Source organism: Chlorocebus sabaeus, chromosome X (genome assembly GCF_047675955.1).
Source record: "Chlorocebus sabaeus isolate Y175 chromosome X, mChlSab1.0.hap1, whole genome shotgun sequence".
Lineage (NCBI taxonomy): Eukaryota > Metazoa > Chordata > Mammalia > Primates > Cercopithecidae > Chlorocebus > Chlorocebus sabaeus.
The window spans coordinates 21,642,907-21,668,419 of NC_132933.1; the positions used below are offsets into that span (position 1 = coordinate 21,642,907).

Below are 25,513 nucleotides of genomic sequence, written 5' to 3' on the forward strand. Positions count from 1 at the left end.
GATGATGATGATAATGTGCTTGCCTTATAGGGTTGCTGTAAGGATTGAAGTATTCTACAGAATTTCTGACACATGGCAAGTGCTCAATAAACAATAGCAGTAATAGCAGCATTAAAAATAACTAGGCTTACCCCAATGCCTCCTCTTATGGAGTCTAATGCTGTCAAAAGAAGGGGGCTCCTGTTGTAAATGTTCCAGAGCACCTTGGAAAGTAACTATGACCACCTCAGCTTCAGTACCAGATGCCACAGATCCAAGGTCAAGTGGCCCCTGGGAGGTCATAGAGGCATGTTTCCAGAGGGCACTTGAAATCAGTATGAACAGTCAGTCTTACTCAAGAGTAGAGAAACAGGGTAATAAAGTCTAGATTCTTTAACCTTGCCTCACTGCCCATTCACTGCCCTGTCCTTCAAAGAAACAAAAGTGCTTTCTGTGGAACAAAGTGGCTAATATAAGATAGGCTCAGACTAACTTAGGTTTGAATTCAAACTCTACCACTACCCAACTGTTCCACTATGTACAAGCTAATCTTGTACATAGTCTTGTATATAATCTTAGATCAGAGAAGCTAATCTTCTCTGAGCCTTAATTCCTTCATTTGTAAAATTGGAAATAATAATAATGATACCTAACTCAAGGTTATTGCTAGGATTAAATGAAATGATGTGTGTAAATCACTTTGCACAGTGCCTGGCAAATAATCTGTAATCAAGAAATTATTATCAGGCTGGGCGTGGTGGCTCACACCTGTACACCTAGCACTTTGGGAGGCTGAGGCAAGTAGATAGCCTGAGCACAGGAGTTGGAGGCCAGTCTGGGCAATATGGTGAAACCCCATCTCTACTAAAAAATACAACAAGAACAAAAAAATTACCCAAGGATTCTGGCGTGCACCTGTAGCCCCAGCTACTGGGGAAGCTGAGGCAGGAGAATCGCTTGAACCCAGGAGGCAGAGGTTGCAGTGAGCTGAGATTGCACCACTGCACTCCAGCCTGGGCGACAGAGCAACTGTCTCCAAAACAAAACAAAACAAAACAAAACAAAACAAAAGACAAGATAAATTACTATCATTGCAGGATTAAATCATCCGACTTGCCACCACATCAAATATGGCCTTGATATTGAGACTAGCTTGGCAATTTCAAATGTATTTTAATAATCTGAGAAGCCTGTCTTACATGTCATTTCTTTCTATGGTTTAAACCTGATCATAATCACCATTTGTTAAACACCTACCATATGCTGGGTACTTACGCACTTTTTCTTACTTAATCTTCACATCAGATATGGCCTTGATCTTGAGACTAGCTTGGCAATTTCAAATGGATTTTAATAATCTGAGAAGCATGTCTTACATGTCATTTCTTTCTGTGGCTTAAACCTGATCATAATCACCATTTGTTAAACACTTACCATATGCTGGATACTTAGGCACTTTTTCTTACTTAATCTTCACAATACCCGAATAAGGTAGATCTATTAATATTTTCCCTTCACACATGATGAAAGGGAAGCTCAGAGAAGGTAAGAAGTAACCTGCCTCAGGCTACATATGCAGCACAGCCAATGGTTGAACCTGGCATGGATGTCACTGGCCCCTGATTTTGTGTATTGCAGTTCAGATCTTTGTAAAAACACATTCCATGGCCTCCTACAGCCTCCAGGGGAAAAGTCAAACCCCTTAGCTTATTACTCAAGGCTTTCCCCTATGGTTCGAGCTCCTACCGATTCCTCTGGCCTCCTTGCCTACTGCCTAATCACCTTCTCCAGGAAATCTTCCCTGATACCCTTCCTAAGTCTCCCATAAAACCCTGGCTGATATCTGTATCACAGGATGTGCCACGCTACACTGTAAGTGTTGATTGTATTGCCTATATTCCTTAAAAAATGCTGGTAAAGTGCTTGGCACAGAGTAGGAATTCAATAAATGTGTGACAAATGAATGAGTGGATACATTAATGAATATCAAGCAAGAAAGGCCCAAATAATGTCCTACCACTTTATAGAACAGTGGTGCTTAAAGTGTGGTCCCTGGGCCAGCAACAACAGTGTCATCTGGGAACTTAGATATGCAAATTATAGATCCTGACCCAGACCTACTGAATAAAAAATTCTGGGGTTGAGACCTGGCTGTCTGTGGTTTCACATCACCTCCAGGTGATTCTGATGTACATATATTAGAAGTATAGGGGTATAGTTATTATTAGCACTAATTCTTTAAATTTATTTGGTACTTGATAGATTACAAAATAATTTTCTTACTACTATCTTTCAAATCAAGGATGAAATGGAGGGAAAAAATCGTTAAGGAATTCAGATCTATTTTAAACACATCCCTATTTAGTACGCCTCTCAGTTCTGAGAAACTATGTCAGCAGTCACACATGGAAAAGGAAATTTGTGTCTTTGTAGGAGTGTCTGCCTGGCCAGGTTGGGGTAGTGTCCTCTGTGGTCAGCAGCACCTCTAGTGAAATCTCATTGGTTGGATGAAGGATTCCAGGTGAGCAAAATTGAACGTGATTAAATTCTCATTGAGGCTGTAGGAAAGCTAAAGCTATAGGAAGAAAGGCTTACTCATGTAGGGGATAAGGGATATACGAGTATTTTTTAGTGCTTTATGCAGACATGATGTTTCCGTAAGTGAAAGAAGCCATTCACAAATTTATCTGAACCCATTGTTAGTTTACAAAAAAAAAAAAAAGTTATTTAACTCTCTCCAGAAAAAAAAAAAAACCGTGAAAGACACTAAAACGTTAATAGCAATTTTCTCCAAGTAGTGGGATTATACTTTTATTTTATAATTTTTTTTGCAAATAACATTATTTTTATGAGAAAAAGATAATAATAAAGGTATAAAATTGGTTTTGTGTACTGGGGGAGCCTGACATACAGAACTAATGATTAACTAATGATTGGTGTGGCTGGAGGCAGGATTTGAAAGAGAAGATTGGAATCTTAGAGGGTAGGAGCTAGAAAGAATCCAGGACAATTTAGCTGATATCAATGGGGCCCCTAAAGCATTGAAATAAGATTTCTGTAGGCAAAGATTGAGGACACTACTGGCTCAAGCTTTCTGGTAATTCAAGAGCAACTTCTAGCAAAAGAGAAGGCAAGAGTCTGGATGGAAAATAGATAGCCATGTATAGAAAATAGATGGATAGCCATGGGTTTTTTCCCAGGACCTAGAAGGCAAGAGGGCTCATTTGGAGAGTGAAAAGTTAGGGTAAAATATCCCAGGCAGTTGGTGGCTCCAAGGATTGCAACTTAAGGAGGTAACAACTTGAAAACAAGAAAGGGATAAGTAAGCAACTGGCACCTGTAGCAAACATCCAGCACTTTCAACTTGTGCCAAACTAATTTCACAAAATGAGATTATGGTCCTATTACTTATATTATCTGCATATAGTGCACACACTGTGGTTTCTTCACACTATGGTAAAAATGGGTTGTGTTCTTTAAAATAATACCTGAGCAATACTTTGGAGAGGAGGTTGATGCAGAATTAAAGCAAAAGTTGTGAATCTCGAGGGCATGATCTCTAGAGAAGTCCTCCATTCCCCTCTTCCCATATTCAAGCCTTTGGAGTGGAAAATTATTACTTGAGCAGTTTCTATTTATTGAGCAATTAGTATTTGGAAGGCTAAATGCTTTGAATGGATTTCTCATTTATTCTTTATGAGTTAGATACTGCTATTATGCCCAACTTTACCAATGAAGGAATGGAGGTGTAGCTTGCAAAAGGGCAGTGTTAGGACTGTCTGGCTCTGAAGCCCAAATTCCTTCTAAAACACTTCCCTGCATTTGTTAGTCCTGAAAATACCCTAAAGCAAGTAACAATCACTATAAAATGCTAAAATTAGTAATACCTACTGTGAGGTTATAAAGTGAAATGGTCATACTGCATTGGTGGGAATGTGAATTGGCATGACCCTTCTGAAGGACAATTTGGCAATACTTACCAGAAGAATTTTAAGTGCAAGTGCCTTTTGTTTCAATTATTGAATTACTAGAAATTCACCCTAAACATTAACTGACAATGATATATGTCCAAGGCGTTTAGTGCAAAAACCCAGAAGCATCCTTCAGCGTCCTTCAAAGGGGAGCTGGCTAATTAACTTACGATACTGTCATGCAATAAAAATTAAGAAGGCCAGGCATGGTGGCTCATGCCTGTAATCCCAGCACTTTGGGAGGCCAAGTTGGGAGGATCCCTTGAGCTCAGGAGTTGGAGACCACCATGGGCAACATAGTAAGACTCCATCTCTATTTAAAAAAATAAATACATTAAATTAAATTAGCTGTGTGTGGTGGCATGCACCTGTAGTCCTAGCTACTCAGAAGGCTGAGGTGGGAGGATCACTTGAGTACAGGAGGTCGAGGCTGCAGTGAGCTATGATCATGCTACTGCCCTCCAGCTTGGGTAACAGAGGGAGACATTGTCTTAAAAAAATAAATTAAATTTTAAAAAGCAAGTTACAGAATAGTGTGTATAGTGTGATTACTTTTGTAGTGCAGTAATTTTTAAATATATATATAGAAGGTAGATTGATATACTGACATATGAATAATGTTCCCTCCAAAAAAAACATAAGAAGCTTCTAACAATAAATACCTTTGTGAAGAGTAACTGAATTGTTTTCGTGCCACTTGCAGATATTTGAGCTTTTAAAATTTTGTTCCCCCCATGTTTGCTATTTTTAAAAAATTAACACTTCATTAAATCTTTTAAATCAAAACCAAATAGCATTTATTGAGGCTTTAAAATGTGCAAGGGACTATGCTAAGCACTTTACCTGTAATACCTCATTACATTTTCACATTAACTTCTTATCTCCTTTTTACAGGTGAGGAGTTAGAGGCTCAGACAAGTGAAATCACTTGCTTGGAGACACAGAGCTAGAATGTGGGGGAGCTGCAATTTTAATGTACTTCTGTCTCATTTCAGAGCCCTAGGTCTCAACTGCCAGGCCACACTCTTCTAGTTGCTCTTTATACCCTCATTGCTTAATGAGAGTACACTGAAAACAACTGGAGTCTAATGAGATAATGTATGTGAAAATACTTTTCTAAGTATAGAGATGTTTGGGTAGGGCAGGCAGGGGTAGGGAATTTGTTTAAATTGGGCAGACCTGTCCACTGACCCCTAGACAGTCAGGATTTTTAGATCAACAACTTTCTTTTGTTCCTCCTTTAAAAATATTATAAAGTTATATTTACTTCCTTTTCCCCCCGATTATTGTTTATAAATTAAAATAACATGGAGAAATAAAAGCTATTTCATAATAGTCCTCACCCATAATTACTTTGTTTCAGATTTGAATGGCTATGTAATTATTACACACCCGCGTTTTACATAAACAGTAGCAACTAGACATTTGTTCAGTATCTTGCTTTTTCAGCCCTACAGTATACCTTGGCCATCTTTTTATACAAGCACTTACAAATCTACTTTTCTCTTTTAAAGTAGCTGCATAATATCCTGCAGGTAGGTAGGTTGGTAGATAGATAGACGATAGATAATAGATATAGAGAGCTATAAAACTTTTAAAAATCACCTGCTGAAGGACATTTAAGCTTCTCCCAATTGTTTGATTTCCTAATCAATGCTGTAATAAATACCCTTCCTAAGAAAGTTTAGAAGGATCTTTAGACTGAGTGTGATATTTGTCCACTGTAGTTGACGAGAGTAACCCCACAGGACGCTGTACTGAGGGGAGGAGTATGTTTCACTGCGTGGAGAAACAAAGAGCTCTCTCCTAAGCATGACCAACACATTCAGAGATATTAGGATTGCCAACAGGTGGGATGACCTGAAAAAGAACTCCTTGTTTTGACAGTTTAGTAATAGAGCAAAGACTTGCCACGATTGCTCAACACTGGCTGGATCAGAAAAGGAATTTCCAGACTCAGTTACAAGCACGCTGGTGGAGGGCTGTGAATCCCACCAGACAGTCTGGAGACAGCTAGACAGGGAGATGAGCAGCAGAGCTCCAAATCAGGCAACAGCACGTGTGAAAGGAGCAGTGATCTGTGGGGAAACTCATAACTCACAGACCAAACCTCTTCCAGCAGAGGGCAGTGCCTCTGATATGAGACAGGGCCCAGGCCAGCTGGAGCCAGAGCTGGGAACTTCGCTGGAGAGATAGCACCGGCCTGAGGTCAAGGAGAAACTGAACTAAACTCTCCTTTGAAGACTGTAAGTGACATTGGGGAATACTCAGGGAGGGACAGTGGGACCTCACACTACTGTGATTCGTCTGTGTTCTAATGTTTAACAATTTAGGCTGAGTAATAAATCTCTTTTTATAGAGTTTGACCATTTAGGGCTTGCAAGTAAGGGAATTTGGAGTCATTTTTGCTAGGCTGGCCACCGAGTCTCGCAGGTTTCTGGGTACATGCTTGAACTGAAAAGAAAGTGGCATACCTAAAATACAGCCTAGACTCCTGGCCCTGGGGATCTGTGGATTCGACACAAAGTTTACAAATAGAAAGCTAGCAAAGGGAAATATAGTCGGATGTAACAATTTTATCTAAAAATAGAAACTTAGAATCTAACACCAGAGTTACTACTTGCTTTTGAATTTCAAAGACTACAAAGGATGGCCTTTAAAACAAAACTTCAACATGTAAGAGCCAGCCAAGCAAACTGTTATACATACAATCAACGATTAAAATAAATTACTCTTTAGGTCTAAACCGTTTCCAATCAAATCTTTCCTGAATATTGGTTACCTTTTCTGCCGTGTAGTGGTTGGAATCAAATGAGAACATAGCTGAGCAGAGTACCATAAAGTCTACTTCTAATGCTGCTGTTTTCGAGTCTTGTGATTTTTTTTTTTTAAGTGACTTTAGCATTCGCTGTTAAAGTCAAGGCGGGTCCACCACACGGTAAAAGTACTGTGTGTGTTTGTCAGGCACGGCTAAGTAAAACGCACTGCGTCCGAAGTCTAAGGGTAGTTTGCATGCATCTCTCAGCAAAATAGCAAGTGGAAGGAATACCAGCAAGGAGAATAAACTTTCTGGGCTGTTTGATTACCCCTGTAACTTCTAGTCCAGGGATGTTTGGCGTTCTCCCGGTCGCTAGATTATTAGCCCGCAGTCCCGCACCGGCCAGGGAGCGGCTCAACTCCTAGAGCCGGGCGGCTGGAGGCTGCAGGGCGGAGGCGCTTCTACGGGTTTCGGGGTGGGATGGTCCGCGGCATCCGCGGGCGAGTAAGGACTGACGCCGCAGGTTCCTAGAGGCCTGTTCCCGAGGCCGGAGTCCCGACCCGAAACCGTCCCTGGCCGGCGCGCTCGCTCAGCAGGGCGCGGCCCCAGAGCCACCCGGCTCGCCCCGAAGAGGTGGGACTTTCCCCACCGGAAGTGATCCCGTCCAGTCTCGGGGAACTGGGGCACCTCAGCCAGTGTGTCAGGGAAACCCTTCCGGGTGTGTGCTGGGGGGGGGGTGGGGGGTGGGTGAGAAAAAAAAGAGGTGGGTTCGCCTGAAGTCCCTGCGGCCGCCGCCGGACGGCCCCCGCCCCTTTCCCCGCCGCGAGCAGCAGCGCTGGGGCAGCGGAGAGACAGAGGAGCCAGCGGGTGGCCATGGCCTTGGCCTGACAGAGCCTCCCCGGCGGCCGGGCGGGTGCGGACGGCGGGGTAAGCGGCGGTAGCCTGATCCGGGTGGGAGCCGGGGGAGGCGGCGGCCGGCGCCGCAGGTTCGGGGCGGGGGTCAGCCGGGTAATGTGCATCCTTCTTCCCTTCACAGGCCGGACGACCCCCGCGGGAGCCGGGGCCCAGAAACCCGCCCGGGCAGCAGTAACTGGAACGGAGCCCGCAGGCCTGGGCCGGCTGGGCTGCGCGAGCTGGAAGCGGGGTCCCCGGGCCCCTTTGTGTGAAGGGCGGGGGAGGGTTGCGGGCAGCCCCGGGCTGCGGGCTACTCTGACGTCCGCCTCGCCGCGGGGTCCCCTCGTCGCGGCCCCCACCCTTTCCTTCCCGGGGGCACGCGCCTCCTCGCCACCGTAGCCGGGCTTTTCCCAGACTCGCCCTCCTCCCCACGCCCCCTGCTCGGGCCGCAGTTCCTATAGGAAGGGCATTACCATCCCTTCCCCACCCTCCCTGACTCTACGCTCTTTCCCCTCCCCCTCCTGTAACTTCCTCTTCTTCCCCGGTTGGGCCCTCTGCTCCTCTGCACTCTCCTCCCCAGTTCGCAGATTTCCGCCCACCTTCCGCCTAGTCTAGCCGCGCCGCAGCTAGCGGGGTGATCTTTCCCCCCCTCTGGTAGGAGTTGGTGAAGGTGAGACTCATGAGGGAATACAAGGTAGTGGTGTTAGGGAGCGGAGGGGTTGGCAAATCTGCCCTTACTGTGCAGTTTGTCACTGGGACTTTCATTGAGAAATATGACCCCACCATTGAAGATTTCTACCGCAAAGAGATCGAAGTGGACTCTTCCCCCTCCGTGCTGGAAATTCTGGACACCGCAGGAACTGAGCAGTTTGCCTCCATGAGAGATCTCTACATCAAAAACGGCCAGGGTTTCATCCTGGTTTATAGCCTGGTTAATCAACAGTCTTTTCAGGTAACCAAACCAAGTCTTGTAATTTGTTAGAAGGGAGTGTGGTAATCCGACATCGACTTCTGGGTTGCTTGAAACGTGCATTAATGACTGTGTTTTGCTTTTGAAAGTTAGACATGACGCATTTTTGAGGTTACTCCAGGCATGGAAGACTATCGGGTTGTTTCTATAGAGCGTAGTAAAGTAACAAGCGTCAACAAATATTTTAAAGCTATTTTTAAGTGAAAGAAAAGTGAAAAAAATGTCTGTGTATATTTCGCCTGGAATATAACCTTCTGAAGTTGCTTGCTCAATTCAACAAGTATTGATTAACTTACTCAACAAAACATCTAACGAATAATCTCGGGTAAATAGAGCACTTTGAAAAAATTATTTGGAGCCGATTATCTGTTGCACAGATAAGTCCTGTCTGTCCCACCCACACCTTCGCCTCCCACCCCGCAACACCCCCTCCCGCCGCCCTCCCCTTCTCTCTCAAGTTTCTCAACTAGATTCATAAATCTTGGTGTTGCAAAATGAAGAACTCAAGACCTGCCTTCTAGGCATTTTACTTAATTACTTGGGGCGTGTAGTAGGAAGGAAAGTTACTAATAGAAAAGACTAGTACCTAGAATTAATAACCAACAAAAATCAGGGATGACTCCTTTTCTGCAGTTGATCCAAATTGTTTCTGGTAACTGCCTGTATTTACAGAAAATACGTGGGTCTGGGAACACTGAACAAGTGCAGATTTCTTACTCCGGCTGGGTGGCCAAACTGGATGTGGTCCAATCTCTTAGAAAATCTGTCTTGTCCTTCACTGGGAAACAGACTGAAGGTTTAACGTTATTTTAGGAGATGCGATGTATGTTTCTATTTATTCATGAAAATAAATAACCTCATATTGACCCATTATATTGACCTCCATTGATTTAGGAAATGGATATATTTTTTCTGCATTTAAAGGTATGCGCTTAATGTAGCTTACTTAAGAGACCTTAAGTGCTTTATCCAATACAATGTGCTAATTCTACTTTCTTTAGTATTTTAAATTAAAGTACTATAGTGAACTTTCCCAGTAACTGATAGAACAACTTCAGAGATTTTTTTTTTTAAGATGATAAATTCTGGGGAAATAAATCAAAGCTATTGAGACCAAACTAAATTCACTTTATGTGGGCGTAAATTCCCAAACAATAGTATCATAAAAGCATTTTCCCCCAGAAAGTACCAAAGTACTGAAGGTGCTGTTTGACAGGCATTTTTTTTCCCTAAAGGATCCTCAGGGGATTTGTTATTCTATCAGCTTACTCTCTGGAGGCTGAGAGTCTTTTGAAGGGTGTTTCATAAGATTTCTGTTATATCCATTTCTGTTATAGACATGAATTGGGAGTGAAAACCTGTGCCATTATTTCAGTGGAGATGTAAACTCCTTTGAGCCCAAATGCCATAAGTCTGGATTTTCAGCTGAATTTATGTTTCCATAAAGAAAACGGGAAATAAACGTAACCTAGAAGACTGAGTTGATACATGATCAAACCAAATTGATGTAAATATCAAATAACTATATTTTTATAGATTTTCACAGTCCTTTGCTTTCCCGTAGACCCACATGTGAATATTCTGTGCTTACTGTGACTTCCAATTAAACATACATTTTCTATTTAAGGCAAACTTTTAAAATTATGAAATATTACAAAAATGGTGATTTTTATAATTAAATATATAATATTGTCTTAAATCAATACTTACTCCCACCTCCCAAAATTGATGCTACTGGAGGATTGCTAACGCTCTTATGTTTTGTAATTCGTTGTAACTACTTGGAAAAAGTAATACGCATGGGAGAACAATCAAGCAGTAAAAACAAACACAGGCAAAAAAAAAGAAAGAAAGAAAGAAAGAAAACCAAAAAAAAAAAAAAAACTGTCTTCTTCCCTCCCAGACTCCCCTTGCACTGTCCTTCCCAGGAGTTGCTAACTGTTACAGTAGTTTCTAGCGAATTTAAGTGTATTTTAAGGTGTTTGATTTTACTGGAATAAATGCATACCATTCAGTTTAAAATAAAACATTTAAGTGTATCCATCTGGTTGTAACTCTTTTCTTCTAGGCATTACAGAGTGGTTTTTGTTCCCACTTAAAACACTTTCACTCAAGCCCTCTTGCTACATGGCTAGGAATGCATAGATGCTGCAATCCTGTGCTAGGATAACAGGTGTTACAAGGAGTGATGACAAGCAGGCAGGTTTAGGGAGATGGCCAAACATCCTTATGTACGAATGGATTAATCATTTGGAAACTTGCTTTTTAAATCAGTATAGACTGGGGGTGGGTAAAAGTGATTATATGAGTCAAGGTTAGTGTGCAACCCATGTTTTATATTCCTGACAAACCCAGCAGGTAGGGTCTGTGAAAATTATCTAGTTCTTACTCCTGTGGACAAAATGATGACGTTTTCTCTGTTTAGGTGTGATTTCATTTTGGATTCAGCTTTGTATACTCACTGAGGTATGACTTTTTGTAATACTGTAATATTTCTGTTATGGTTGTACAAACAGCATAATGTTTTTCTTTCTCTTTGTGATTGCTTGAATAGGATATCAAGCCAATGAGAGATCAAATTGTCAGAGTGAAGAGATATGAAAAAGTCCCACTAATCCTAGTAGGAAATAAAGTGGATCTGGAACCAGAAAGAGAGGTTATGTCTTCAGAAGGCAGAGCTCTGGCTCAAGAATGGGGCTGTCCTTTCATGGAGACATCGGCAAAAAGTAAATCAATGGTGGATGAACTTTTTGCTGAGATCGTCAGGCAAATGAACTATTCATCCCTGCCCGAGAAGCAAGATCAGTGTTGTACAACTTGCGTTGTCCAGTAAAAAAGATAACCTCAATCATGGCCATACCGAGCAGGTTAGTTTTTGATGGAACTGTGTGAATCAGGTAGTGTTTTGTTTTTTGATCAAGTATAACAAAAAGTTGGTTGGTGTTAATACACATGGCACTGTCTTAAATTTCTTTATTTTTAAAATAACATTTTCCATCACACAAAATAGTCAACATTCAATGAAGAAAATGTTTTTAAATGCAGATAAGCAAAGCGGAGGTAAAAAATTGCTTATATTCCCATCACCAAGATTTTAAGTGAGTTATTGTTCTTCCTTCTCCGCTTTATTGGTAACATTTCTTTGGGTTGAATTAAACCATAACACACTTTTTCCCTGTTCTTCTGATTTAGCATCCAAAATGCACAGGAGAGCACTCAGTAATAATTTCAGAAGTTTTGTGGTATTTTCTATACTTTTATGTTTTTATGTCCTGAGCAAGCAAATTGCTGCAATTAAAATCACTAGTTTACTAATCACCAAGTGCTTGATTAACAGTACAATTATTTAATCAAATTCATCTGTACCTAACACTTGAGGGACTTACGTGACCTCTGATAATAACAAATTGTAGTGCCACAGTGTACCCTGACTTCATTATAAATATACAGTCCAAATGATAATCTGGTTGAATTATCTGTGATGTGTTAGAAGGAACAGTTTCATGCATTAAAAAAATTTATTCAGTTTAATAAATTATGAGATTAATAGGAACAGTAACAAACCTTCAGGCCTTTCACTGAGTTAAATAACTTACAAGTTTTTTAAATGAATGAGTTTTTTTTAAACTCATACTGTTTTTGAAAAGTAAGGTTATGTAAAACCTATGAAGCATTTAAAACAAGATTATTCATGTCATGATCTTTTAGTCTAGATTGTAATTGAGCAAATAGTCTCACTTAGACAGTAACACTTAGATGATAAGATAGAACAGCCAATATTGTGAATGACTGAGAAACCGCAGCAAATGCCAGACTAGCCTGGCAGTATCAGGAATGAAATTGATCTTCCTGAGCCAAGGCTGACCTCGAGTCTAGGAGGCAGTGTTGCAAATGGCAACAGGCATTTCAGATTGGAGCAATGATTCCTAATCAAGGGTCTGGCTTTGTGTATGCTCCCTGGAGAAAAGACTAACGGTCCCTAATTTATCTTTTCAGACAAGGTCTCCTGTCAGATAATGTCATCTTTAAAAATGAAGGATGACAACAATGCTTTATTTAAAATGCTTTCACTCATCAGCCTTTCGCATACCAGAATATGGTGAAAACTCATTTATTTTCTTATGTCTAGCTACATCTATTATTTTATAAAGTCACTTTTCAGACCATAGTCCAGCTTATGTTTGGTTGATAGCATCGCACTTGCATTATAGTATTTTGAGGAGGAGAGAGGCTTATGGATCAAGTCCCATATTCTTGCTGCTGTAATCTCTCTCCTTAAATTGTAAGCCAGCTTCACATTTGAACAAGTTCTGTGTGGTGATTGCATCTTTACTGTTTTGCTCTATTTTTCTATCTGACACTTACTGGGCAGATGATGTAAGTGTCCATACACATTTTGTGTTAGTTTTATCATCTTTTTAAAAATTAATCAACTCCCACGAAATGTTCTCAGTTTTCCTTCCATCATTAGTGTAGACAGCTATAGGAGGTTAACTGAATAAAATTGGTCTCACACATGTCAAGAGCCAGCTGTCTCAGCCAAATTGGCAGGTGAATAATTTCTAAAGCTATTTTTAAGCCTCTTTTCTTCTGAATCATTTCTGAGTTTATTTCATTTGGTAACTTTTTGTGATCTGAATTATATTTAACCTATTTGGTTACCTACAGGAATGAGTACATAGATTTTTTTTAGTATCTCAAGCCAACTATATATTTTTGGTTAATTAACATACTAAAAATGGAAATTATTATTAATACCTATAATTATTCATTTTTATAGTAGTGGGTTTTTTATAGTGTGTAGGTTTTTCTTGTTTTTGTAAGCAGAATATATAAATGAAGATGTTAGCCTTGAAATAAAATATCCAATAAGCTGAATTTCTAAAAATACTAAGGGGAACTCCCTGACCAAGATCTTTTAGAACAAAGTGCACTATATGCAGGGTTGTTGGTTTTTTTTTTCTGACATCAAATAAAATTGAACTGATTCCCATGTATGGGAATCTCTAATCTGAGGCTAGTAAAATTTGTGGTTGTCCTTGTTCACCATTTACCTGAAAAGAAAAGAAAGTAGATGGTGGATTTTGAATACTATAGCTTGAGTCACGGAGCTTTGAAATCTGTTAGACCCAGATCTAAATTGAATATCAAATTTTGACAGGTAAAGGTGATTTGAGAAATGTTTGTCCCTAATATTTAGAAGAGTACCTTGTCCAAGTTAGAAATAATAGGATGTAAATCAGAAACACTGTTACTGTTGTTAATTCGTTGTTTTTTAACTGAGAGGGAAAATTTATTAATGCTCTAAGAATTGCTTCTGATAATTCCTCACATTTATGTCTTAACACCTTTCAATTTGGGTCACTAGTCTCTTCCCTAACACCTGTTTATCTGCATGGCTCCCAGGATTGTTTCCTCACCTTTTACCCTCCCATTAGTAACTTTAGTGTAAGTTTGGAAGCATAACCAGATTCCTTATACACTGCCATCATCCTGATTTCTTTACTGATCTGAGGAGCGTACGATCAAGTGCTTTGAAGGGACTACTTTTGCTGTATGGCAGCAGTATAATGGAAACTCAGGTCAGCATTGTCTCCCTGTTCTGGTTTCATTCACTATGTCATAGCTCTTCTGTGCTAGTATAAATTATTGGCAGTTCATTGTTTTGGTATATTTTTGTGGAGAAAGATCGATGTTTTGTTAATAATCTCGTAATACTATAAAAGAAGTAAATCACTGTCCTGTGGGAGTTCAGGGAAACGGGAGATCACAACAAATTAGAACAGAGTTTCTTAACATTCTGGGATCTTTGCTGTTTGGAGCTGTCCCGTGCATTGTCAGATGTTTAGCAGCATCCCTAGCTTTTACCCACTAGATGAGAGTAGCATCTTCCTAATCCCCCATTATGACAAGAATATCTCCAGAAATTGCCAGATGCCCCCTCGGGACAAAAATTGCCCTTAGTTAAGAGCCACTGAGTTAGCGATATTGGGAGCAATAGCATTTGAATCAGGCTTTGAAGATGGGTAGGACTTGAGGGGATTGGTGGTGGGGGGTGGGGGGTGTCAGTGTTGACTTTCAAACAGAAAGAATGCCAAGAAGGAGCATAATCATATCCTAAAATACTCTGTTGATTCCCTAATAGGAAGGGGGGAAGTGCAGTAAAGATGTCTCTTAAATGTGACAGCTTGATATATCCTTTTGGCAAATAGAATGTTTTAAAGATGATTTTTCAAGGATTCCTTTATGTCAGTCCAGTATTGATGAAAGTGATAAAGAAAGAAAATGGGGGGAAAGGGTGTTATTCACTGTGGTTTGAAGGTCTCCTGTAAGATTTTATACCATTTTTCTCAGTGTACTATGGAACAGGTCCTCCCAACTAGAGTAAATGGTGCATAAGGGTACCAAACACAGGGAAGCAAACTGAAAGGACAAAGATCACTATTTATGTCAGCCCCAGTTCATTATGTATTTCAGCCTGAAGAAAAAGGGGGTTCTCGGTTCAAGACTAGCACATCATTTTACATGGCAGCAGAATGCCTGAGATGCTAACAAAGGCTACTGAAAGGCTAAACCATATTTGAACATCATTTTAGTCTAGCTAGACTTACTATTCCTAAATACAGTGGAATTGATTAACATTTTCATGTTTTTTTTAAATAAAGTAGAATCAGAATAGTTTTTAATTTTTTTAGCTTTTTATTTTAGTTTTTAATTTTTTATGGTATGCTGGGGCTTTAGCAAATGTGAGGAGAAAAATCCTCAAATCACATCATGTACTTATAATTTCCTATACAAGGTAAATATTAATAATATCAGTAAAACGCTGGGGTGGAATTCTGTTGTAGAAGTTATAGTTTTGTTAGATACTTCTTTTTTTCCCACTGCTCTATTTGCATATCACTTTGAATGGGGAAAATGGCTTATTTAAAATGCTCATCTGTCATCCAGTTCACATGGTGAGTCAAAGTGGAGCAGAGGAGTTGAATGGAGGAAGAAGCATGCTTTGGGGGTGGTATGTACCATAAAGGCCCTCAGCGAACCTTGGGTAAAAGGGAAAAACAAAGCCACCTTGCCCTTTCTGCTACCCCTAATTCTCCCAGACCTTCACTGAATTCGTAGGGTTGGTTCATGGTTTGAGACTTGAGAGTGGACAGGTGCCTAGTTAGACCTGCTGTAGATCTGGAGGTGTGTGGTGATTAGAATGACTCTTTGTATATCTGTTCCCTCTTTAATTGCTTCCTTTTAACCTCAAGATTAGGCTTTTATTGCAGAATAAAATGCATATGAGCCATTGAGTTTTACTCCATTACCTCTCTGGCTTAGAATGAACCATCGGTAGAAGTAACAAAAATTGCATCATGGAGTTGGAGAATTGCCACCAAGGAAGTGTTCTAGCCATACTACAGAAAAGATTGTCCCCGTGGGATTACTTCTCAGCAGAATTCTACAATTCACAAGATAGTATCAGTAAGAAAAACTTAAGCCCTGTCAGCTGTTAGAAAAATGTATCCAATCAAAAACATACTCCCAAGTTCTTTTGATTAGCCAATCTTAGGAATATCAACTTCAGAAAAAGCAATTTAGAGTTGAGGGGTGTACTAACTTACCTGGTCTAATTCAAAGCTAGCAACTGGAATTGGATCATTGGGCTCACACTGCTGTTTATTATCACTGGACTTGGTTATAATATTTGAGATCTCAGAATTGAACTCATCATATTAATTTAAACACTCAGAGATTTTAGATCTAGTACATCAAAATAGCTAATCCCATCCCTTCTACCCTGGATTCACCATAAACATTTTGTGAGCTTGCTTTCCTTCATGTGTGATTCCATCTCCATTCAAGGATTCTATGCCATAGGTTCCGCTTTTGCTCTCTGTGTTTAATGGGTGACAGTGAACACGTTTAAAGACCTAGTCCTCCCACTCCAACTCCAGTAAGCTTCATGAGTACTATGCACAGTAGGATAGAGAAACAAAACAAAAGATATTTAACAAAAACATAACCTGTATCAGAGGAATTCCAGCCTAAGGCCAGATGCAGTGGCTCATACCTCTCATCCCAGCACTTTGGGAGGCCAAGGTGGAAGGATCACTTGAGGCCAGGAGTTCAAGACCAGCCTGGGCTATGTAATGAGACCCCCGACTCTACAAAAAATAAAAATAAAAAAATTAGCTGGGTATGGTGGTGTGTGCCTGTAGTCCTAGCTGTTCAAGAGGCTGGGGTAGGAGGATCTCTTGAGCCCAGGAATTCCAGGTTTCAGTAAGCTATGATTGCACTACTGCACTCCAACCTGGATGACAGAGCAAGATCCTGTCTCTGAGATTAAAATTATTATTAAAATAATTTAATGATTTATTAAAATAGCACTTTTGATGATTAACATTATTATTAAAATAGTGATTTATGAAAATTATAATTCCAGCCTGATGTTTTGCTAATACAACTAACTTTTAACTTGTATATAAAATGATAATTAAACATGAAAGGAAATTCGTTTTCAAAAAAAGTATTTTGGTTAAATCCCAAGAATATCATATGCCTAAAACTAGAAAAAAATTAAAAGTGATTATGATTACACGCTAATATTTGTGTGTGTGTGTGAGAGAGAGAGAGAGACAGTGCTAGTAAATACCATTGTATTTAGATAAGTTAAGTCCAGTTAAGCTAAAAAGACGTTCATAAACTGCTAAGCCTTTCAGGAGCCTTTGTTAACATACCAGGCATTCTGCTGCCATGTGAAATGATGTGCTAGTTTTGAATCAAGAATCCCCTTTTTTTCTTCAGGCTGACATAATTAATGATCTTTATTCCTTTTTGTTCTATGTTTGGTACTCTCATATACCAATTTACCCCACTTGACAGACCCTATTTATTTCATAATTTCCTGAGCAAAAGATTTGGATTAGTGTGTGTTTTTTGTTTTGTTTTGTACTTTCCTATAATATTGCCTTAGTAAAAAGCTAAAAAGTAGAACCAAACAAGTAAGAGTTTGAATAGAAGCTTCCAGAGTTAAGATTTGTTGAGTGTCTTGCTGGAAACTTGAGAGCGAAGTCGAGGATAACTTGGGTTCTGTCTTGAAAGCCTCAAGTTATACCTTTGCAACGTGCTTGGATGTGATATCCTGCAAGTTAAAAAGTACTGATTTGACCAGCTGCCTTTAAACCTTCAGCGATTTAGTTTTACATACATGAGAGTGTTAGTATATTGAAAATTTTGCTGTCACTGTGAAGCAAGAACATTTGCACTTGAAATTCTAATCTGAAAGAGACTGTTGTTTTTGTTTAATGCAAGCATTTTATTTCAGGATTTATTACTGCAGATAATTATAATTTATTACTCTCTTGAAAAGTAGCTAGTATTAATACTTTGTTTGCTTAAAGGTATGCCTAATATTAATATTATTGAGCCTAATTCAGGATTTATCTATATCTCTTGATTTCACAGGAGTGTTGTCATCCTGTGTATGTGGATAGACCAAATGTTACCCAGGTTTTTAGAGGGTGGGAGGTGATTAATATATCATGTTTTATTCAATATAGATTATGGTTAGTAAAATGATTTGATTATTAATATTTTGGCTAGAAATAACTACTTTCTCAATTTGATTTTAGAGAATGCTTGAACAGGTCTTCAATATTTAAGACAAATAATCATTTTTGAAAATCCCAACATCTTTATAATTGTTTGATTTGAAAAGGGAAATGAAAATTTATAGCAAATTCATTAATTCAAACTAATTGAAGGAAGTCTTGTCTAAATTACAAAAAAGTATTCATAATGAATACTTTTTATTCATTATGAATACTGCATATGTAATGAAATACTGTTGTGTTCAAGTAGGTATAGAAATTCCAGCTAGGCTAAAAAATATAAAGGTCCTTAGTCTAGATATCAAAAGTACAATCCTGGTCTTCTAGAAATTTATAACATAGTTGGAAAAGGAAAACAAATTTACAGCAACCCTGTGAAGAAAGTATTTTTATCCGTTTTTCAATGATGAGGAAACCGGACATGCCCAAGCTTAAATAACTGGTGTCCTAATTAACAATTTAATGCAAAATGTCTTTTAATTGGAAAAATGTTTCTATAATAGTTTCTAAAGAGGAAAACTTTTGTTCTGTTTTTTCCTAATGTGTTTAGGTAGTTGAATTTCAATAATGAGCAGAGTGATGTCCTTTAATAATAATCATTTTTATGATATAGCTGCTAATAAAGCACTATGTCAGGCACTTTGAACACTAATAGAAGTGTAGCTGTCAAATGAAATTAAAATTATGCATTTATAAACATTGGTAGAGCCCTTAAATGATTATAAACTGGTTTCCCTTGGCATTCTTTCATAGTTGCTGTTCTACTTTTGTTTCTGGCTTTATGATAACATTTTTTATCTCATGCGTTCGAAAACAAACATAACTCTACTCCCCTAGAAGCTATTTGGTGATTCAGCACAATTGAAGGACGCTCTGTCTGTCTGAACGATAGATTTTTTTTTTTCCCTAGTATTAGCTGGAAGGGCAGAAATCTGTGAGCTATAAGAGCAGGGAATGAGGAATTCCAGTCATAAAAGAAGATCCTGTGGTTGGGAGGATGTCCCCCAAAAACGGAAGACCCAAGTGGAAAATGTGAACTGCTGCTATCACCTAGCATCTGACCTAACCTAGGCACCTAGTAGGTGCTCAATATCTAGACCTTGATTGAATTGTATTCCCTCCCTCCCTCCCTCCCTCCCTCCCTCCCTCCCTCCCTCCCTCCCTCCCTCCCTCCCTCCCTTCCTTCCTTCCTTCCTTCCTTCCTTCCTTCCTTCCTTCCTTTTTTCTCTTTCTTTTCTTTTCTTTCTGCAGTCCTCCCACCTTGGCCTCCCAGAGTACTGGAATTACAGACATGAACCACTGTGCCTGGCCTGAATGACGTTTTCTCATTTTAATCTCTAAAAAAACTAGATTTGGGAAAAGTCTAACATACTGCCAATTAACTCATAATTAACATGCATTTGATAACAATACCATTTCCAGTTAAAATGTGAAGCGATCAAGTTCAAAGTAGAAACAGCATTTGCAACAACTTTTATACTGTAAGATCATTTAAACCAGTAAGGACATTTTTAATATTGCATAAGTATAATACGAGTACAAGGCATAATAATATTATAAAAATAAGCTAGGATAGCTACACACATGCACATACAAAGTACATTATATCCAGTGCATCACTTCTGTGTTGTTGTGTTTTTTTTGTCACCACTTTTCTGTGTATATAGATCTGTTGTCAGTGTTCTCTTTTTAAACTATATATTTCTACATTTTTATGACATGTTTATCTTAATTGCAGATAAAACTCAGAGGAAATTTGCACAGATGCTGCTTTGGAGAACTTTACAACCTGGGTTGCAGAACTGAGCCTTGGTAAACCTGTCTCTATTACAGCATGTTGCCATACATCTATTTAAGTGTGTAAGGTCTTTGGCCTTCAAGATCCATCGACCTTAAACAGGAATGCTTAGCACGTTTACCATACGTTTAAAATCTATTCTTTATCAATCAGTCCTTTTATAGCTTTCTAAGTTCTTATTGATGGCTAATATGCAAGGGTTAATTTTTAATATTTTAATTGATTTCTTTAATCAGTTTCTCGACTTGTATTTATTAAATACTCAAACTCAGTATTACCTACTCAATGCCTTTTAAAAGAAAGTTATAATGGAGAAAAAATTGAGCCTTAAACAAATGGTTACTTCTGTATATTACCTCGTACCAGTGCTTCATCCTATTTGTAAAATCTTTCTCCTTTAAAATTATTGGTTAATACTTTGAGACTTTGTTTACGTGTGGCAGTGTTGTAAAAAGAAACTAAAGATCACATTTTACCTGTATGGATGGAATATCCCTTTTCTTCAAGTGCAGTTTGTGATGTGTGTGTTTCGTTTTGTTTGTTTTTTTGTAATTAACATGTTCTGAAAGTTACAATTGATATTTGAAATTGACTGTAGAGCATTTAGTTGAAGAGTTAAGCATTCAATTCCATTAGGTTTTCACATGTGTTAATCTCATTTACAGCATTGAATTGCGGCAGTAACATTTTCCTTTCTGTGAAGTTCTAAATTTAGTTATGACCTATTTAGCAATGCCTTTGAAAAGGGATATTGTATCCATGGTAAATTAATTGTATACCTAAACAGAGATAGCTCATCTTTGCCTATCAGGCTTGTAATTGACATCTATTAGACTTCTGCACATGTAAAATTGAATTCAAATAAAATCATATACACTTTCTAGTTCTTAATATTTGTCTTTCTGAATAATAGTTTAAAGCAATATTTGTTAAAGTTTTCTTGCACTATCACAATTGCTTTTTAGTTATTTCTCAAGAAGCATGTTCGTAGTAGAGACAAAATCTGTGTAACAGGAGGGAGAATAGCGCCAAGTCTCTGGGCTATTTTTTATTTTTGCAAATGTGCTTTCTAATAGCCATTGCCTTCCATGTTGTTTACCTAATCAGCACATTTTGTCTGAATACTTGAACATTTTAACAGTAACGCAGGTATAGAATCAGAAAGGAAACTTATGAAGAGTAATATTTTGGTTCAGTTTTAACATCGTGACAATGAGGGCTTTTTCTAGCAATGATTTTTAAATTGTATAAGTTTGACAGTATTTTATTGTTGGGTTTTTATTTGGTTTTAGTTGTGTGCTTTTCATTTGCAGAAGTTAGTAACTGCAGCTCATCTACTGCACCAAAGTTCTCGATTTTAGGAGCCCAGCTTTAGTCATTTGAACATGCTTCTAAATAAAATAAAACAAAACGAAACCAAAACTATACTTTTGATCTATAATAATAGCTCAATAACTTTGTCAAGGAAAGCTCTAATATATGCAGTGATGGTTTATGAAAGGGTGTGGCAATTTTAAATTTATATTGTGTGTGATGTTCAAATAAAGTGGTATCTACATTCATGTGATTTATTGGTCAGCATGACCATTAATTATTGAGTAGAAATTGATTAAACTTTGATTTCCTTTTTTTAAATCGTGTTGCATTTGATTCCTGAGCAAATTCCCTCAAAGTGAACTCTTATTCTTAAATTTTGAATTTTATGGTGAGATTGTAAAGATAGAGGCAATTGAAACATTGTTCCTTATTTATGAACTGCTTGAAATGAATACTTAAGTTTGCACTTTAATACCAAACTTAAAACCAAACACTCATTTAAAAGTAGGTTAAGTGATCATGGATCATTGTTATTAGCTTTGCGGCTTTGTGAAATTCTAAAGGAATCAAATAATTCATCATGATTTAAATTTTCTAGAGATTTTGATTTTTTGTAGTGTTTCTTTCCTATAGATTGTGTTCTTGTTTTTCTCTCTCTCTCTCTCTCTCTCTCTCCCCCTCTCTCTCTCTCTCTCTAAATTACAGTGTTCATTGTCATTGACCTCAGCAGCAAATTTGACTTGAATTCACTTAGAATCACAGGAATCAGGGGAAAGTGATTTTAAAGGTGGTTTCTCCAGCACATTTTAAGAAAAGGGACCAAAAGTTATTTTAGCTTCCTCAATAGATTGCATGTTGCTTATTAGGATAATAAATTAATATTAAATGCAATATATGTCTTGTCTTTACTATGGCATCTGTTTAGGAGTTGTTCAAATCACTGCAGTAGGGCTCTGCAAATAAAATAATGTAACCTATTATCATGGATCTAATGTACTGTAACTTTATCAGTGAAAGGTAAAATCTCAAATAACAAGTACAAACATTGAACAATTACCTATAAAGATTTGTAACAGTAAAATTTTTCCAATAGATTTCATTCTTGTCATTTTGTAAGACGACCCTGCAGTCCACCTGTTTGTACCTTTTTTAATAAAATAGACATCTGTATTACTGAGGTTGGTTTCTTTAATTATTTGGTGTATTGCTTCATGTTCTGGATTTGCTAACTTATAAATCTTTCTCAAAACTGAAAGTCATTGCTTTTTATCAAAATGATCATGTGTATTGCAGTACATGTTTAAACAAAGTTAAACATTCATTTGCCTGTTTCCTTAATTACCATTCTGGCATATTTTTGGGGAAAACTGAGAATGATATGCCCTAAAATATAATATGTAATCAATTTGAATAATTTGTAAATAAGTCAGAAATTATAGACAATGGCTAAAAATGAATGATGTATATAACCTGATCTACATGCAGAAAGTGGCCAAACAACAAATTTGTTCACTGGGAATTGTCCATGTATAAAATATTTCAGACAATACATTTTTTTGGAGGCAGTCTTGCTCTGTCACTCAGGCTGGAGTGCAGTGGCACAATCATAGCTCACTTCAACCTCAAACTTCTAGGATCAAGTGATCCACCTGCCCCAACCTCTTCAGAAACTGGAACTACAGATGCTTGCCACCATGCCCAGCTAATTTTTCCATTTTTTTGTAGAGATGGGGGCATCTCACTATGTTGCCCAGGCTGGCCTCAAACTCCTGGGCTTAAACAATCCTCCTGCCTTGGCCTCCCAAAGTGCTTGGATTACAGGGCGAGCCACCATGTCCAGCCCAGATTTCAGACAATATTAAGCAATATAATTAAATTTGAAAATATTAAGGAAATCTGACACAATTATTTTGTTTTATCCAGTGAAACATTTTGACAATCACTTTAATTCGCTGTCCAATATTTTTTAAATTGTTGAATAGATTTTTTAACCTTAATTTTTAAAAATCATTATCAGTCTTTGAAGTTGGGCAGTTCTGTCTATCCAAATGTACGTGGACTGCATTTTTAAAATATTTGTAAATGAATGGGTAGTTTTATGTACCTGTATCATATAGAAAATATCTTACTGTTTATTATCATCAATTATTGGCCTTCAGTTGGGCTCCAGACACTCCATATGTGCTGCCTTAGATGCTGTCCTTGCAGTCAATACATAACTTTTTTCTAAAATGAAGGCAGTCAGGATTTCAGGGCCTTCCACCTTTTTCCCACTAAAGGAGTGGTATCCCTTCATCCAGCAAGGTCAACGTGTTTAACCAAGTGAGTAACAGGGTGAGAGGACAGAGGAAGGTAAGAGCTAAGGAAAACTAGCCTGATGAGCCAAATCAGCATTGAATATCAGTAAGGGACTCTGTCAGAGCCGACTACCTTTATCTCCTCCCCATTGTCCTCTTCGTGCCATTCTTATCCTGGGAAAAGATTCACCTAGTCTTAACACTTTTCCAGGTTATAGCATCTTGGGGTCAAGCTTCAAGGCTATAAGATTTCTCATTTAGATTTAAAGTAGAGACCATTTTTCAGTTAAACTTCAGCTTGTACACATATTAATCTCATTTGAACTTTACCGCTAGCTGGTGTTTTGGAGTTTACTGTTCCCATTTTATAGTTGATGAAACCAAGGCTCAGGAAAGTTATGCCTTAAGTTCATAAAGGTAAGGTCAAATGATTAAAATGTTGAGAAAGTTTCTTTTGGAGAAGTTTTCAAAAAAATGTATCATTAGGTAGAGTCAGATGGGTACTGTTAAAATTATAAAGCTTATGGAAACAAGATAAAAGACAGCAGGAAATAACTATTTTAAGTCAGTATGAGGGTCCATATGTAACAAAATACTAGCATCCTTTTTAAAGGTAATGTGTGTGTTATTACTAAAATTTATGTAAGTCATAAGCTATTTTCGTTATAGCTATTTTTCTTTGGAAAGGCAATGTCTTAAATCTAGGATTTGGCAGCCTTTGACCACCAGGCAGAATCCAACCTGGTAAGCAGTGCCAAAAGAACTGTAGTTAGATTTAGCAACTGTATTCTGAATCAATCGCAAAGCTCAGCTGCACCCCTTTTCTACCTAAACTTACAGTTTGAATGGAGAACCAGAAGTGCAGCTGATCTTCAACTCGTCTTTTGTCAGCACAGAGCCATATCCCTGTGCTTAAAAGCATTGGTCTCAATGGGTGAGGTCATCCCACTCCCAAGCTCAATGGTCCTGGTATGGTGTTATAATTTATGAGTGTTCTCTCATAGACTGAATTCCTTGAAGGTAAGGACTTTGCTTAAGTCACCTCTTCATCCTTAGTGCTTATCTGTGGTACTTTATAGTGTTCAATAAATATTTAATGAAGTTATAGTAACAGAATGAGTAAAGCAGTTGGTGTTTGCTGTTTAGAAAATCCTAACCTTGCCATTTTCTGCTGGTCTTTTTAAATTTATAACATTTAGGTAGTGTAGGAAGTGCATTTTCTCTCCCCCATCCTCTGCAGTGCTAAATTGTTATTTGCTTGTTTGTTTTGCTTCCTGTTTTTGTTTATAATAGTTGTTTCTAAACTCGCTTCCAGGGAAAATGTATACCATAGAGAGATGCTCCATACAGTCACACTGTGAATATGGACTAGAGGGCCTTGAGTCTAAAACTAAATTCCCTAAGACTATAGGGACAAGAATACAATCAAAGAAAGGGTATTTGCTATCCATGCCTGGGTTTCCTCTCCAGTAGATCCTGAAGCTTTTACCGGGACCTGTTCCTACTTCATTCGTAGGCAAATCAGAGAAATGTTTATAGTGGATTCCTAAAACATCTTAAGTATTTCCCCTTAGTGAGGCAATAATACCTGTTCTTCAAACCTTCCAAAATTTCGGGTGATCCCCCACCTATTTCCCTGCAGTCAGTTCCTCTGCTTTTCCTTTGTCTCTGCCCCATTCCCTCATTGTACCCACAAACTAATGTGTACCCTCATGTAACTAAACTCCTACCCTGTCCCTTCCATTTTTTCTATATGAATCATGGATAGTTTTATGAGCACTAAAGCTATTGGAAGTAAAATTTTCTTACTCTGCTTCCCACAGGCCCCAAGACTCAGTTTCCAACTTTTTTTTTTTTTTTGACAGAGTCTTGCTCTGTCGCTCAGGCTGGAGTTCAGTGGCGTGATCTCGGCTCACTGGACCCTCCGCCT

The 25,513-nt window shown here is 38.3% G+C and overlaps 1 protein-coding gene across 1 annotated transcript; it reads left to right on the forward strand.

Moving 5' to 3' along the window:
- The first annotated feature begins 8,044 nt into the window (after positions 1-8,044).
- Positions 8,045-22,464, forward strand: RAP2C (RAP2C, member of RAS oncogene family). Its single transcript, XM_007992719.3, has 3 exons — positions 8,045-8,554; positions 11,127-11,439; positions 19,910-22,464. The coding sequence occupies exons 1-2, from the start codon at positions 8,282-8,284 to the stop codon at positions 11,403-11,405; spliced, it is 552 nt and encodes a 183-aa protein (XP_007990910.1). The 5' UTR covers positions 8,045-8,281; the 3' UTR covers positions 11,406-11,439; positions 19,910-22,464.
- Positions 22,465-25,513: the final 3,049 nt, after the last annotated feature.